Source organism: Cydia strobilella, chromosome 2 (assembly GCF_947568885.1).
Source record: "Cydia strobilella chromosome 2, ilCydStro3.1, whole genome shotgun sequence".
NCBI lineage: Eukaryota > Metazoa > Arthropoda > Insecta > Lepidoptera > Tortricidae > Cydia > Cydia strobilella.
Genome location: NC_086042.1, coordinates 4,713,043 through 4,731,239, shown reverse-complemented (window position 1 = coordinate 4,731,239; position 18,197 = coordinate 4,713,043). Strand labels below are relative to the sequence as shown.

At 36.8% G+C, this 18,197-nt stretch overlaps 1 protein-coding gene across 17 annotated transcripts in view; it reads left to right on the top strand.

Moving 5' to 3' along the window:
* The window catches only part of LOC134755337 (protein tramtrack, beta isoform), a 598,730-nt gene that overhangs the window by 318,781 nt on the left and 261,752 nt on the right, over nt 1–18,197 (top strand). The window contains exon 5 of one of the 17 annotated variants that reach the window (XM_063691855.1): nt 10,048–10,310. The exons of the other annotated variants lie outside the window; for them this stretch is intronic. Coding sequence (XP_063547925.1) covers nt 10,048–10,295 — 248 coding nt within the window. The 3' untranslated portion in view covers nt 10,296–10,310. Of the gene's footprint in view, nt 1–10,047; nt 10,311–18,197 lie in introns of those variants that run through there. 17 annotated transcript variants of the gene reach the window in all.

Below are 18,197 nucleotides of genomic sequence, written 5' to 3'. Positions count from 1 at the left end.
ATATGTATTAAGGATACGGTGGAAATATTTTCTGTCGGCGGGTAAGCTTATAGCTCAGGCGGTAGAGCGGCGGGTTCCCGGAGTCGCGAATTCCAGTGTCGCCCAATACAAGAAATCTTTCCACTTTTGCATTATTTCCAAGCATCGCGCTGTATTAAATAAGATGACTGAACCGTGTACCACGTGTTGTGACCAAATGCATGTTTTGTAAAGTATAAATGTTAAAAAAATTATATTAAAGGAAAAAATTGAAAAAGTTACGCTTCCGGCAGGAAGCCGGAAACATTAACTCCTGCTGGAAGCGTAACTTTTTCCATTTTTTCCTTTAATATAAAATTTGGAGTATCGCTCGCAGACGTATCTGCATGTTAAAAAATTGGTTTATAAATGTTAAATTTTTGTTTATTGTTTTATTTCAGCCAGCAGTTATTTCTTCACTATCATTATTTCCCATTTAATTTAGAGATCTAGACCTAAAACGTGAAAGGATAAGAGACTAAGATCCTCCAAAAATCATCATTTCTGTTTTCCCTGTTTGGTCATTCTTGTGTATATTTTAGTACACTACCTACTTAATCTTTAAATACTTATGTTTCTGTTTTTCAGTTGTATGGACCAAAAACAGGAAAGGTAAACAGACCGCGATCATCAATGGCTTTACGTTCTACATCAATACTCTTAATGGAAAAAACGTGTCTTGGCGATGCACAGTAGGAAGAAAGTGTAAAAGTCGATTCCTCTCTACCAGGGACGGAACAATAATTCGAGCTAACCTGGAACATAGTCATGAGGCCCCTGCGTTTATTATACGAGATGGAGTGTACGTCAGGCTATAAATCCGCGCGAATAAGACAAGCGGTTATTAAATAAGATGTTTGAATCGTGTGTTGTACTATTTCAGTTTATTATTAATAATATATACATGGAAAATGTGCACAAACGTTTTATTTATTAAGTATGATTTTGCTACTGCTGTCTGCTCTTTAATTTAATTCTAATATCTTTCAAAGTCAAAGTCAATATATTATTTATTCAAATAGCCCAACAACAAGCACTTTGTTATTTTTTTTACTTCATTGTTATTTTTTTGACTACTTAAGTTCATTTTACATTTATTTGAGTGAACTGGATCGAAAACGTAAAATGATATATACTTCACGAGACGATACTTTCTGTTTTATCTTTTTTTTTAATTTTGCTCGTTCACTTTAGTAATATCTAGATTGTATCTAAAGGGGCCCACTGACTACCAGCCCGCCTGCAGTCTCAGATCTTATCGGGCGGCCTGCAGTCCTAGACCAATAACGTCCACACACATAAGCGATTATTGCCTGCCGGCAATGGCCTGCTACCACCTCTGCGACTACAGACTAGCAGTTGAGAGTCGTCAGTTTTCCGCCGTACGGCCGCCCACCGGCAACCGTCTGATATAAGTTTGACAGGTCCCTACAAATTGACAGTTCGCCGGACGATATCGCTTGTCAGTTAATCGCAACAGGCCACACATTAACAGTTCTATTTTAGATTTCGGACTGACGATGGACTGACGACTCTTCGATTCCGGTCAGCGTCGACAGATATCTGCCGGACAGTCCGTGGCCTGCAAGCCAATTAAACACACACAATCAGATAGCCGGCCGGCGGCCTGTTGACCGTCATCTCGTTTCAGTCGAGCGCCTAAGTTAACTATACGCCGACTTTGTGGTGATAAAGTGGGGAAATGCTTTTGCCAAGTCAGCTTGGTCTGACTCTGAATCAGTATTCTATATTTGTTATGTTTTTTTAGTAATCTGGGCCAAAAATATAAAAGGAAGAGAGAGTGCAATCGTCAATGGTTTTATGTTCTACCTCAACAATGTTAATAAAATAAACGTATCTTGGAGATGCACGCAAAGCAGCAGAAAGAGGTGTCCAAGCCGTTTCCTTGCTACACCGGACCGAAGAATAATCCGTGCTAATCTCTGTCACAACCATGCGGCACCAACGTACATTATACGTGATGGTGTTTACTACAATATATAACTCGGTTTTATATATAATGTAAAGGACATTTTAATCAATTATAAATCTTACTTAATGTCTTTCGTATCGTCTCCTTCTTCCTCTCGTTATCCCGGCATTTTGCCACGGCTCATGGGAGCCTGAGCTCATGGTCCGCTTGACAACTATTATCTTTCGTAGCGTATAGAATGAATACTTCAATAGTTATTTTTAGTAATCTAAACACTTGGGTAGATACTTTTCTAAATAATTTTAACTTGTATTTCAGTGATCTGGGCCACAAATGCAAAAGGAAAGGAAACAGTTATTATCAACGGCTTTTCATTCTGCATCAATAACACAAATAAAATAAATGTATCTTGGAGATGCACGGCAGGAAAAAGGTGTAAAAGCCATTTCCTTGCGACCAGGGACAGAAGAATAATTCGCGCCCATCTGGATCACAGTCATGCGGCACCCAAATTTTTTATACGAGATGGAATTTGTTACAGACTATGACATTAAGTACCCCACATCATGTTACGTATGGCTTATCTCTAAAATATACTGTATGTTTATAATCTTAGCAGGCAGTTATTACTAGTATGTATACGTCTTATTTTTTGTACTAAGTTAATGATTCGTGTATTGTAAATTTATTATTAAAATTGCACATGCGTCTTATTCATAGTTTTATTCCGGCAGAATTTAACTGTTACTTTTTATCTAGAGCAGATCATCATCATATCCATATCCATCATAGCCTTTTATCGCCCACTGCGTGAGCATCTTCGAGTACGCCACATATCCCGGTCCTGAGCCAATCTCATCCAGAAGTGACCCGCAGTCTTCCGAATGTCGTCCACCCAACCACTAATATCTCACTAATCATAATCATAATCCTTGTATTTTAGTTATCTGGGCCACCAACATGAAAGGAAAGGAGACGGTCGTCATCAACGGTTATTCATTCTGTGTCAACACAACTAGTAGGATTACTGTATCTTGGAAATGCACGCAATATAACAGCAGAAGGAAGTGCAGGAGCACTTTTCTAGCTACAAGGAACAGGGAAATAATTCGCGCCAACCTCGAACACAATCATATTGCCCCTGAGTTTGTTATTCGTGATGGAATTTACATTAAAATGTAACTTATTGGTTTTGGTATCGTATAAAACATATCCTTTTTTGTGTTTTATTTTAAGTATTTTTTTTTTTCGCGAATGTTCATGTTGTGCTTGGGTTTGACTTATGTGATGGAGCCTCCATTAAAGTGTAAGTCATTACTACTCATTACTAAGAGTTTTTTTAATAGTCTTAATCTTTGTGTTTATGTAGGTACATTTACCTTAATACCTATGAAGTGATTCATAGGTATCCCGCTTTTTGTGCTAATTTTAAGCACTGATTTTATTTTCGAACATAACCTTTTTTCATTTCTGTTTGTTATTTATGATAAGGTTTAAATTAAAGTGTGATTCATGACTAAACGTTTTATTACCGTCTTAACCATTGTGCTTTTATTTCCTTAAAAAAATACGTAAGTAACCCTTTTAATGCTTATGTTATGTCTTGATTTCTTTTTGTGATATTTTTTTTTGGGATTTGGACGAAAAATACAAAAGGAAAAGACAGTGGTAATCGATGGGTTTGCGTTTAGCCTCAACCTCAATAATGTAAATAAGATAAACATATCTTGGCGTTGCTCTCACACGCCAAAAGGTGTAATAGTTATTTTTAATACAGTTGCTCAAAAAGTGCTACTTTTCGTGGCTGTTTAGCGTGCGGAAAGTTGGTTTTCGCGAACTAGTGATTTTTACTTTTCCAATTTTTTAAAATTTTTACTTGTTCCAATTCATGACTAATTATTGATGAATGTTAATATTAGTTTCCTTTAAACGTCGTAATCAACATAAAAACCTACTGTTAATGTAATAATACGAAAAATATGCATATTTCATATTTTATTACTTACCTCTTCATCATTATAAGTATTATAACACGTTTATTTTCTAATGTTGAAAAACCGTTCTTAATAAGTTGTCTGAATGGAACGGAACGCCTGTCAAAGAAAAGGCGTATTTTCTTACTGTAAGAATGTTTTAAGTTTCCAAAGGCAACATTCGATATTGTTTTTATAAATATACGATACACAAATAATCGTAAATAACGATATTTAGGTAATAATAGTACAATGTTTTAATATTTACAATTGTTTCTGTCTTATAGAACATGTATTTGAAAAAAAAACTTTCATTTAAGTGGGTTCAATAATAATGACAAAATCTATTCTAGTCGAATAAAAGCTAGAAAAACACCTCTTCATAATGTCAATGTCAATGAAGGTCAGTGTCACAGAATTAATAATATAAAAGTTTAGAATTCCATTACTTACTTGTTGCTTTTCTTATTTTTTTTGCAACTGTATTAAAAAACGTCGTTCGATACACGTGCGGATATGTCATTCTTCACTCGTCCCGAGTCTTGCCACTCGCCTAAGGCTCGTGGCAAGATATCTCGGTACTCGTGAAGTAATGACATACTTTCCGCACTAGCATCGAAATGTACTATTACGATACAAGTGCGGAAAAGAGGAAATTCGAAACGAGTGGCGATAAATTAAAACACGACCGCAGTGAGATGCCCGATTGCCTCTTATATTATTAAAGATATATATAATGTGTACCCTGTGGTGTGTGTAACCTGTGTTGTGTACAATTAAGTTATTACTACTACTACTATAATGGTCAGTAAGCCACTTCAACAAAAAACAAAAAAAAAATGTACTATGTCAGTGTACTAGGGTTCCGCGCGTAACCAAAGGGTAAAAAACGGGACCCTATTACTAAGACTCCTCTGTTCGTCTGTCTGTCAGTCCATCTGTCAGGTATCTCATAACCGTGATAGCTAGGTGAAATTTTCACAGATGATGTATTTCTGTTGCCGCTATAACAACAAATACTAAAAATTACGGAACCCTCGGTGGGCGAGTCCGACTTGCACTTTTTCGTCGTTTATTCTAATTCTAGGTACGAATATGGTACTTACCTAATATAATTTTTACATGATTCTGTGTAAGAAGGCCAGCGTTGTGTTTATTTACTATAAAATGTTGTTGTTGTTTGTCCTAGGGCACTCAAACTATAAAATTATTTTACTATAAAATATAAGTAACTTTATAGAAAAATGTTGTTGCGTTTTTTTCTACGTTTGTGAACTTCCCGTCTGATTCTAATTTTAATAACTGTCAAAAATTCTTCAAACTAAAACGTAACTTTTGACACTGACAGAATCTGTCATAGCCGGTCGGATTTGATCCGATCCATATCGTATCGAGGTCTAATTTTTGTCGTTTTTTAAAATTAGAATCAGACCGTCAATGTCTAGAAACACTAACAGTCCTGAATATCAATTTTTTCGTGTTCTTCAGTGATTTGGACCAATAATATAAAAGGAAAAGAAATGGTGATCATCGACGGTTTTACTTTTTGCATCAATACAATAACTAACAAAAACATATCTTGGAAATGCACTCAGTATAGCAACAACAACATAAGATGTAAGAGCCATTTCCTTGCCAGCAGGGACAGAAGGATAATACGCGCTCACCTTGACCACAACCATGTGGCACCCGCGTACGTCATAAGTAACGGGATTTATATCAAATTGTAACATAATAATAGTGGTATTTTCTTTAAAATAGGACCTTATTGTCGATGGCGCTTACGCCATTATAAACGATGCTCCGATATAAATACAATGCCGCGCGACGATGTGCGACATAAGCGCCTTTGACAATAAGGTCCCTTTCTCATAGAAAATGCCCCATATTAATTCATTAAAATGTCGTAAAGGCTCATCACGTGTCGGTTTTGGCTCCTACACACGTACGCCTCTCTTCTTCTTCTTCTTCTTCCTGTCTCTCAACTGTCTAAAACCCCACTGTTCCATGTACGGAAAATAATATTTAGGTATATTTACTGTGAAATAAAAGTGTATTGTATTTTTTAACCAAATTAATTCATGTTTTCCTTTATTTTAAATTCCTTTAACTATTTTTTTAAGTCAAACGAAGATACATAATACATAGGGAGTTGATTAATACATATAATAATATGTAGGTTCATCAAACTGTCTAAAATTCTTTTTCATAATGTCAATATTCAGAGAGGAAAATTCGCACTACGTTTGTATGGAGAAGCGGTGTCGTCCACTATCCTCTGAACACAAAGGCATTTTTTAAACATTTTGTTTCATGGTATTAACATAGACATATATATATGTATATATATTACTTCGAAAAGACTGGCCCTACGAGCACTACAAGCATTGGAGTCAAAATCGCATTTAGTTACACCAGGCGGTCTAGCATGAGTTCTCGCGCGCGAGGCCATACTTGAAGTCGCGCTAGATGTATGGAGTCGAGAACGCAACTCATGCTAGCAGGTCTGCGCGCTAAGTCGTGTGGCAAATTGCGCAGTGGAAAGCTTCTATGGGTATTATATTTAGGTTATACTCGTATCTTAATCATTAATGTCAAACGTAACCGTTTCAAAAACGTATAAGAACCTGGTTCAACTATTTCTGTTTCAGTAATATTTGCCAAAAATACGAGAGGAAACCGCACAGCTATCGTTAATGGCTACCCATTTTATATCAATTCAGAGAACACTAGAACCATATCCTGGAGATGCACGCAGACCCATGTGTGTGGAAGCCATTTCCTTGCCACCAAAGAAGGAGAGATATTGCGAAGCAACTTTGACCATAACCACAAGGCACATCATTTTGTTATACAGAACGGCGTTTATATTAAAATTTGAATCAGTATTTTATGTTTAATCTTCCTGAAAAATCCTTTGAGAAAATTCAAGATATTGATTAACAACCTCTCATCTTTTTGCTCTGATGTTTTCATTACTTCTCCCCTATGTATTTAGACATACGTTATAAACCCTAAGCGCCACTTGCACCATACAACTAACCCGGGGTTAACCGGTTAAACCGTTAACCCAGTGTTAAATTGAACTGGTAACTGGTGACTGGCGGGTGACTGCTGATAAAAGGCATATGAGATGCCCGATTGAAAGCAGAAATGCTAACTATGTCATTGCTTTTAGCTTAAACTTTCGTCAGCTGTATTCGAAATCAAGACCTACACGCCTTGTTACTTGGCTGCCAGTGTTAAATTTTTAAATCATCTGTTTTAGCTCAATGGGCGAGGACTTCCAGAGGCAAGGAGGTACTAGTATTACGTGACTACTGTTTCTGCTTTAATTACCGTCGCACGAGCACAGTACACTGGAGATGCACCTTCGGCCGCACGTGCAAGGCGCGTGTCATCACCACAGTGTCCTTCGAAATTGTGAAGACGCGTTTAGAACACGATCACCCGCCACCTTCGTTCCAAATACGAAATGGCTTGTATATTAAGGTGTGAAGTGATCATTACAGAAAATAATTATCTATCTGACGTTGGGACGTACCTAGAATAATGCGCCCCTTTGAAATATATCTAAATGAGAGGACGCATAAAGTTTACTGACGGAGTACGCATAGATTGGTGACTATGCCTATGTGATAACTGATAGTGTTTATATATAAGCAGATATACATATGGTCGCCTACATAGTCATACATAGTCACAGTTCATGTTGAACATACATACATATACATAGTTGAACCTTGATGCATTGTAAATTGTGTGTGAATTGTCTCATGAAAGTTAATTACATAATTATGCTCCTATCTTCTAGTCTTTCTCGAAATATATGCTTATCATGTTACTCAACTTGAATAAAAATGTCAGTACTTTAACATAGTTTTCCTGTACCAAATACAGTAGTACCTAAGCATAGCGCACGTTATAAAATTATATTATTTTTGATATTTTAGTGATCTGGAGCAGAACACAAAGGGGAACGGAGTTGGTAATAATCAACGGGTATTCCTTCGGCCCCAACAGTGTTAGAAAGAACACAATATCCTGGAAATGTACTCTACACCACAAGTGTAAGAGCCGTTTCCTGTCTACGCCGGACAGAGTCATATTGCGTGCTGATCTCAACCACAGTCATGAGCCTCCTCGGTTTATTATACGGAACGGGATTTATATAAAACTGTGAAAAAATCTGACTGTTAATTTTCTTTGATGGCTAGGTGAAAAAATTTTATTTACCTTGGACGCCATAACATGGAGAGGAGATCGCGCGCCTACCTTTAGCATTTTACATCGATCTTGACAAACAATCAGTTGCTGGCACGCGGTCCACTATGCTATAATTACTATGGCTTCTGTTCTCAATTTTGCGATAATTACGAATATTGTTTCACGTATAGAAACTCATTTATTTTTGTCTTATGTTTACAAGTATGTATTATAATTTTTAAATTACTGCCCAAAAAAGGAGTGTATTGTTTTCAAGGTTTACGTTTGATTATTTTTATTTTATAGTGAATATAAGGTCATTGCCAATACTTCTATTTCTATACCTACCTGCATTTAATTATTATTACTAACATCGAAAGGATCTTAATAATTTATAATTATGCGTTTTCTGTTCACTATACACAGTTATTTCTTGGTTACAGTAATCTGGACGGTGAACGCTCGAGGGAAAGAGATGGTGATAGTGAACGGGTTTCCGTACTGCAAGAACACGGTGAGAAAGAAGACGATATCATGGAAGTGCACATCATCTTCGCATAACCGCTGTAAGAGCCACCTCCTCGCCAATCATAAGAACAAAATACTGAAGGCCACTTTGGAACATAACCACGGGGCTCCGAAGTTCTATGTGACGGATAACGGGGTTTTTAAAAGACTCTGATTTAATCTTAATTTAAACTGTCGTGAGTAGTACAAACATTTAACAAATTTAACGTATAGCTCACGTATTTCTAGTCACTCACATGACAAGTTTTAAAGAGCCTCGGTCTCCATTTTTAAACACAAACAGTGCATGAGCAACGATCACGATAGGCGCGCCACACACTCCAAAAGAAACACGTAAAAATTCGTATTAGCTTAACTATGAATAGATTTTTGCTTCTATTTCTACGTGCTTTTCTTTCGTTCATCGTTGCGTTTAGCTTTATTGAGTCCTCAGCAACTTTAGAGCCTTAGGCTCTGACATGTAATATGACGAAAATGATAGTATAGGTAAATTCTAGAGTATCATTTTCGTACCTACTTCGCACCATTTTTGGTTTCTCATCTTGTTAGACCATTTTGTTTCTGTTATTCATGTTTTATGTTTTAGCAGTATACTATAATTATATAACATTTAAAACTTTCGCGGTTTGAACACATATTAAATCACATTTAGAAACGGGTCTATCGCGAATTTATTTTGTTACCTTTATTTACCGACGTTTCGACACAGGTTTCACTGGTCGTGGTCGCGGCTAACTGACCGCGACCAGTGAAACCTGTGTCGAAACGTCGGTAAATAAAGGTAACAAAATAAATTCGCGATAGACCCGTTTCTAAATGTGATTTAATATACTATAATTATGTTAGCTTTTAATATAGGTAACTAGATTATACATATGTGAAATTAATATTTTAGCACGTATTATATAAATGGTACAATAAATAAGCTAAAAAATATAAGTATTAAAATGTACGAAGACTAATTACGTGACATGGTCTCGTTGCAACTAGGCATTAAAAGTTATACTTATATAATTTATTTAGAATTATTTTAAAACAATTATACTTATATTTAATGTTATTCCTGTAAGGCATTTTTACGTATAAAAATTAAGCTTAAATAAATAATTTTACTCAGTATCTTCAAAGTTCGAGTTTCAGTAAATCAACTTTTACCATCTGTAAACTGAAATAGATGTCATATACGAAAGAAAAAGTGACCAAGCCAACCAGTGTCCGGGGCTGGAATCGAACCAGCGTCCTCTGCATTTGCACCAGATGCCTAAACCCCTGTCACCCGGGCGGCATGGGTTGAATCTCTTAAGGGCTTACGGCGCCTTCTGGAATATACTTAAGTATATCATCTGAGACGATTTCACTTGTAGGTACAATTTCTGTTGTTTGTTTTAGTGATTTGGACGTTGAACGCACGAGGCAATGAGATGGTCCTGATAAACGGATACTCGTACTGCAGGAACACAGCGAGAGAGAAGAACATCTCTTGGAAGTGTACGAATTCTTACAGCAAGTGCAAGAGTCATTTCCTCGCTACTCAAGATAGGAAAATACTCAGGGCATCGTTAGAACACAACCATGATGCTCCGAATTTTGTTATAAGGAACGGGATATATAAAAAACTTAAAGGGCTTAGTTTGTAGTCACCCTGCCTACGAAACAGGAGGGAGTGTGTTTATCACAATAACTGTTTCTCATTTTTAGGGTGCCGTACCCAAAGGGTAAAAACGGGACCCTATTACTAAGACTCCACTGTCCGCTGTATCTCATGAGATACAGCCTGGTGACAGACAGACAGACAGACAGACGGATAGACAGACAGACGGACAGTGGAGTCTTAGTAATAGGGTCCCGTTTTAGGGTAAAATTTAACTGTCTACATAGCTATCACGGTTCATGAAGCGTGATAGCTAGACAGTAAAAATTTTAACAGATGATATTTCTAGAAGTGATAGCGATAAATATAGAAGTGGGGCTCCCATACAACAAACGTGATTTGTTTCAATATTTTCCTTGTAATTAAGTATATGAACAAATTACACGCTTTCTTTAAAATACTAGTTTCAGTATCAACAGATATTATTACCTGAGAGAATTACACTCGTAGGTACAATACAATACCTGTTTAATTTTAGTAATTTGGACGTTGAACACACGAGGCAATGAGATGGTGCTGATAAACGGATACTCGTACTGCAGGAACACAGTGCGAGAGAAGAACATATCGTGGAAGTGTACAAATTACAAGTTTAAGTGCAGGAGTCGTTTCCTCGCTACTCATTACAGGAAAATACTTAGAGCGTCATTGGAACATAACCACGAAGCCCCGAATTTTGTAATAAGTAACGGGATTTATAAGAAACTTTGATTACTGTTAGAAGTATTAGAACAAATTAAATTATTTACAGAAAATACTTTAATTTGTTTTTATTTTAAGTAGAAACACTGCTATATAAATTATAAACTGAAATAAATGTCATATACTAAGAAAAAATTACGGGCCTCCAGTGCCCCAGGCTGGAATCGAACCAGCGTCCTCTGCTATCGCGCAGGCACCTGCCGATTTAAATATAGAATAAAATAATAATAATAATAATCAGTAAATTTGATGACCATGAACGATCCGAACTGTACATACATACATATAATCGCGCCTATTTCCCGGGGGGGTAGGCAGAGATCACGGATTTCCACTTGCTACGATCCTGGCATACCTCTTTCGCTTCCTTCACTTTCTTAACATTCCTCATACACGCTCGCAGGTTTAGGGTGCTCTTGACCTGGCCTTTCTTTTTTTTTCTTTCCGAACTGTAATTTTAATTATATTTGTTTTCAGTGACCTGGACCAAGAACACGCGAGGTCGTCAGCTGATCCTAGTGAACGGATTCACGTTCTACATGAAGAAACAGCAAAAGGCGACCACGTTGTGGACCTGTACTTACAGTGGAAAATGCAAGGCTAAGCTTACAGTGACACATTTGCAGGAAATCATTGGTGGCGTGTTGGAGCATCACCATCCAGCACCCAATTATGTTATACGTGGTGGAGTGTATATTAAACTTTAGATTAGGAAGATTCCCAACCCATTATCTATTATGTGATGTGGGACGTTAATTAAGACAACCAATTGGTTATAAGTATGTCTTTATTCTGGATAATGTTCCTAAGTGCTAGCGCTTATATAATACTAGGCTACGTAAGAGTGTGCGTGGCTTGGCGCACACTACAAGAACGTGTTGTTTTTTATCTGTGTTTGATCAAAGTACATAGTTGAGCATTGCCTTTGTGTATTAGAGTGTAATAATATATAATATAAATAAAATAACTACATGCAATGATAGATTTTCCTCAGAGATTTTTAACCAGGATCTAATTTACGGCGGGATGTATTATAAATTCAATATACGCGATATAATCCGTTTTCGTCGTTTTATTTTATGAGTAACTATCGCGGTAACTGAAGACAATATCAGGATATAATTTATTTTTTATCGTTTTTCTTTAGCTTAATTTTGATGTCTGTCTAATAATTTAATTTCATGTAACAAAATACTCGTACTATTAATTATATTTAAATTGCATATTATGTATAAATTCAATCATAATTTAAATCTCTGTGTTTAAATATACTCGTTTAAAACTAGGGCAATTTTGTATTAAAAACTTTAACAGTTAGAGCTTTCAAAAACTTACCGTTGTCATCTCGATTCCCAACGACTATTCACTTTGCCACTTTTTGTATTTTTGTTATTTGGAAAATAAATCAGCGTTAATACTACAGTCCACTATTATTTAACACCTGAACAACACCTAAGACCAGCGAAGATTTTACATGATCCTTCGAGCCGGATATGAACCAGCGACCTATGGATCAAGTTCAATTTAGCGATTACTGTTACGAGTATGTAGGTACGGTAGATGAAAAAGGCTTACAGATTAATTTAATAAAATCAATAAAATTTAATCACGTCACTACGAAATAAAGATAACACTTTTTTTTTATAATTAAATAATTGTAAAATTCAAGTCCTTTATGCAGTTTTAGTAATAAGTAATTGCCCTGAGAAAACAAGTCTTGTAAAACACTGTCTTTTAATTTACCTTTAGACCACATTTACTTAAAGAATAATCTGACCTTGCTACGATTCCTTTTACAGTAATATTCTCAAAGAACCTATACGGCAACCTAGTCATGGTGATCGACGAGCACACACTCTACTTCCATAGAGAGAACAAGAAAACTTTAGAGTGGAGATGTCCCAAACGGCCGTGCAAAGTCCGCGCCACAACAAACAAAAACCAGGACCAAGTGAAACTGACGCATAGGCACAATCACCCGCCTACGAGATTCGTTATAGATGATGGTGTTTATAGAAAAGCGAAGAAATTATTTTGTTAGAGACTTAGGGTCGGTTGCACCAAACTGTTTGTCATCATTAAAGAGTTAGCTAAATTTTATTGTATGGAAAGTGTCACAGTAAACCGCCACGGCGCGCCGGGTGACGTTGATCTGTCTGTCAAGTGTGGATGGTGCAACTGGCACTTTGAGACCGTCTAAGCGAACTCTGCAAAGACATAGTGCCATAGAAGGGAAGTGCCAACTGCCAACTGTAAGAAACATCATATTTTAATAGAAATTTGACGTACGGAGGCTAGCACTGTCAGTGCAAAGTTTGCGACGAGTTAGGTTGGTCCGACTTTAGAAACCTGGGCCTGTAGGTAATTATATTTTTCAGTTTTATTCGATCTCTGTATGAATGCCGAATAGAAGAACCACATGATATGTTTGAATGTGTTTAATTCATAATGGACGTTGTCACATTATTGGTTGAAATAAAAACATGAAATATTGGATTGACTGTCTAGTTTCTTATTCAAAAGAACATTAAGTCTTCGTGGCCACCTAATCAATACACTAATTATTTGAAAAATAATTAGGAAGAAGTTGTGTTCTGATCCTGGGGTCCATTTCTCTAACGGTATTTGACTTATATTATTAGTCCATGAATTGCCTCAAATGGTATATTTTTTCATAACAGCACACTAATAATAGGTATCAGTCTAACACCATTCAAGAAATGGGCTCTTCAGCTACTAGGGCCTAAGAAATATAACAAGTATTATTAATAAGAACTTAATATTACTTGCAGAAGTGATCTACGCGAAAAATATGTTTGGCAACAGAGTGATGATAATGGACGGCTATACGCTCTTGTTGCATAAGAAACTTACAAAGACCCTGGGCTGGCGATGCGCACAACGGCCTTGTAAAGTTAGAGCTGTTACTTTTAACGATAATACTGAAATCAAGATAGCCAATGAGCATGAACATGAGCCGCAGAAGTTTGCCATAGTAGACGGCATTTATAAGAGGGCGAAAAAAAATTAGTTGTAGGCATTGGAAGCTAAAGAATGGTGCTCACTTTAAGAGTACACGAACTCGCCGCCAAAACACCACTCCCATACAATCAAAGTTAGGTACGTTCGAATTTAATGTTATATCAGGATGTCGTTTTAAAATGAGAGCTCAACTTCGATGGTATGGCGGTGGCTAGATTCTGATTCTGAAGGACCCCTGGCAATCCGCTATTTTCACTGTTTGGGCCTACTTGCAACAAAAAATAAATAAAGAACAATAAAATATTTCCGTTTAAACGATAGATACTCTTCCTACATTCCTTGACTGCTTTAAGATCACGCCAACAGGGTGAACATTCGGCGATTTCAATTGGTATATCTTTTTTCAGTGGCAGTGGTTCGCAACAAGCGCGGCAACGAGCTCCTGATGGCAGAAGGCTACAGTTTCTACCGTCACAAACGTTCCAGCCAGGGCCTGACGGACTTCTGGTACTGCACCTACGCGTCCTCATGCAAAGGCATGGTGAACACCACCAAAGACGGCCAAGTTCTTAGGATGAGGCTGGAGCACAACCATGCGCCCCCAAAATGTGTAATTATAGATGGAATTTTACACAAAATGAAATAATTTGTTGTGTTTGTAACCAAAATATAGTTAATTATGGACCCGAACATGTTTTTGTGTTTAACCGCGGCAAAAACTAATCGCGAGAAAGATGCACTGAGAGTAGTAATTTGAAATCAGAATAAGTATGGTCACATTGGTCACTCCAAAATTAAATTTGTATGGTACCTCTTTTATCTTTTTTCTAGTGACTCACGTCCGGAACATCAGAAGCAAAGAATTGTTGGTTTTGAACGGCTTCACTTGCTACTGCCGTAAGGTTTCCACCACGGGAACCAGGTACTGGTACTGCACGCGGGCCACTGCAGCCTCATGCAAAACCAAGGTCAACGAAGCCAAGGATGGTTTCATTTTAAGGCAAAAGTTGGATCACACTCACCCGCCACCGCGATTCGTCATTCGGAATGGTATTTGTCTTAAGATCTGACATGTTGATACAATCGTGACTCTTATTTTATTATGTAAAAAATAAATAGCATACTTTTTTAATGTTATCTTTTTTATTTAACCGCAGCAGCACCAACAAATATGCGCAAGAAAGGTGCACTGAGTAGTTAATTAATTAATTAATAGCCAGTTAAAGTATCCCACTGCTGGGCAAAGGCCTCTCCCCTTGATCTCCACAACTCCCGCTGTTGTGCTTTTTCCGGCCAGTTACTGATGAAGGTGTCTAAGTCGTCCCGCCATCTCCGTCGCTTATGGCAGTAAAATGTTTAAAAAAAGACGTTCAAATCAAATCGGGGCAATTCCAAAATATGATGTACTTTAATTCTTATGGTACTCATTCTTTTTTTTCTAGTCACTCACGTGCGGAACAGCAGGGGCAAAGAATTGTTGGTTTTGAATGGCTTCACTTTCTACTGCCGTAAGGTTTCTCTAAAGGGAACCAGGTACTGGTACTGCACGCGTTGTCCACGCACATGTAACGCCAAAATCAACGAATCCAAGGATGGCACCATTTTAAGGCAAACGTTGGATCACACTCACCCGCCACCGCGATTCGTCATTCGGAATGGTCTTTTTCTTAGGGACTGATATTTTTATACAATGTTGTTTTTTTATTTTATTATGTTATAAAGGATAGCATTTTTTGATACATTAAATTGCATAGCTTAGTTTAGTTTTGCAAACTAGTTATGTAGGAAATTAACAAAAAAAAAATACATTATAATTATTATCATCATCATCATAACTTAAGAGCTTTGCTCTTGTCGGTGGATTATATTTCTCAAGCTTCATTCTTCAGATATAAAAACCAGGGAGTCCTTTAACCTACTAGGCAACTCATCGCATGTTTAAAGTAGGTAGCAAAAACTTTAACTCAAACAGGTCTATCCCTACTTTTTCACCCAGTCTTGCTGGGGCGCGCGGCTTGCCGCCATTGCTCATTCTTTATTCTTGCGAGGCAACGAACGCACGTAAAATCATAATTTTGTTTCAAAGTCGTTTAAAATGCCTATACGTAGTGCACTTAGTGCAGACATTATACGATTTATACGAGATGTAAGCTGTGGGATTATTCGTTTCGTATTCGTTGTGCAATATAAAATATATTTGTTATTGAAATTGTTCATCATCCTGGAGGTTAGTCGAGAACTAACACGAAGGAATAAATCATCCTGGGGGTTGGTCGTGAATCAACACGAAGGAATAAATCATCCTGGGGGTTGGTCGTGAACCAACACGAAGGAAAAAATTATCTTGGGGGTTGGTCGTGAACCAACACGATGGAAAGTCTGTTCGTACTTCGAACACCGATTGCGCCCGGGGGTTGGTCGTGAACCAACCAAAGGTTTAATTAAGATCGGACAGCGCGCAACGAAACAAAGGGCCCTAAATAATCATATTGTGTTGTGTTAAAGAGACGAGGGAGGATTTCTTTTTATTAGGTTTTAGATGGCCCAACAGAAAAAACTCAAGCAAAATTGCCGAGTGATAATAGATCCTTCAGATCCTAAAAAAAAAAAAAAGTAACTATTTTAACTATTTTTGTAAAAAACTTACACTTTGTGATCAAATACCTTGCATTTACTTAGTACCGCGCGGGCCGTGAGTCCACGACTGGTAACTACCTATATAAACCTGGGGGGCGGCCTAGAGTCGTCACGAAGATAGAACTTACTTGGGGTTGGCCGTGAGTCAACACGATAGCAATGCATAACACAATTTAATAAATCTATAGCGGTTCTCGATCAAAACCACGCACATTTTAAAACACCAAGTTCAAGTTTTTCTATGGGCATAAAGAATTATCTTTTAAGTTCAAGTTCAAATATACTTTATTCATGTAGGCCTATTTATGTAATCTAAAACCTTACGGGTTTTATTTTGAAAAACGTTCGAAGTCTACCCTCGAATTAAAAATATTTCTTTTAAATTTTTTCACCAGCGCTCCGCGGTTCATTTTTGATTTGTGCGTGTCAGAGACACGTCGGTCTAGCTGCCGAAATGTTCGGCACAAGACTACATTGCCTTTTAAAATAAATCCTTACATATAAAATATATTTGGATTTTTAATATCCAATTATAGGTGACAGAATAAATTTTACTCACACCTAACCCATAGTACGGTACTTTTATCCGCCCAGAGGTTGAATTTGAATAAACACGAGACTACCTCGTAAATTTATAATTGAAACAATACAATAGTACCTATATTGTTTTTATATTACCCACATAAGTATAACTTGTCTCTAAAAGTGGGAATTGCTAAATAGGTCGTCACGTCACGTGATGTGTATCTGATCGAAATTCCTAAACTTAAGCTGGATAAAATCTCTTTTACCACAAATTAAATGGAATAAACTAAGTGGTAATACCCTGCACAATGCATATATTTTGGTGACTATTTTTGAATGTTTATATATGCATATAACCATACAAATTATCGGGATACGTACGCCAATATTGTTATGGGATACATAAAAATATGAATATATTTATAACTAGCTGTGCCCGCGGCTTCGCCTGCGTGGAATTCGGTCTGTGTCAGTAAGCGGCTAATTCACCCCTAATTTATCTCCCTGTCCCCTGGAGACAGAACTTAAAGTAAAGTTGACAGATGGATACGCTAAAGGACTGTAGTCCAGATAAAATATTTTACAATTAGGTACCTACCACCAAAGATAGATATAACTCCGTAATAGATGGATACAGTCTAAGGAAAAAACGTGCCTCGAAAATCACGAAAATTTGATTCTCGATCAGATGTCGCTACTACCTTTTGCCTACTCTCGTATAGAGGGCGTTGACGGTTTCGTTTGTTATTATTTAACAATTTTAATATCAGTCAAATCAGTGAAAGAACATGGGTCAAAATAATAAAAATAATTAATGAAAATAAAAAAGATCATTTATCCATATTTAAATACATTTTATCGTATTTTAATAAATCTTCATTTTTAGTTTTAAAGTGTGTCGATAGATGGCATTCATTCATTCATTCATCATTCCGATTTTTAAATGCTCGACCCATCAAAATTCCGACTGTCATAATTACGAATGATGAAAATCACGAAGATTTATATTTCCGAAAACCCAAAAAGCCGAATATTGTAAATT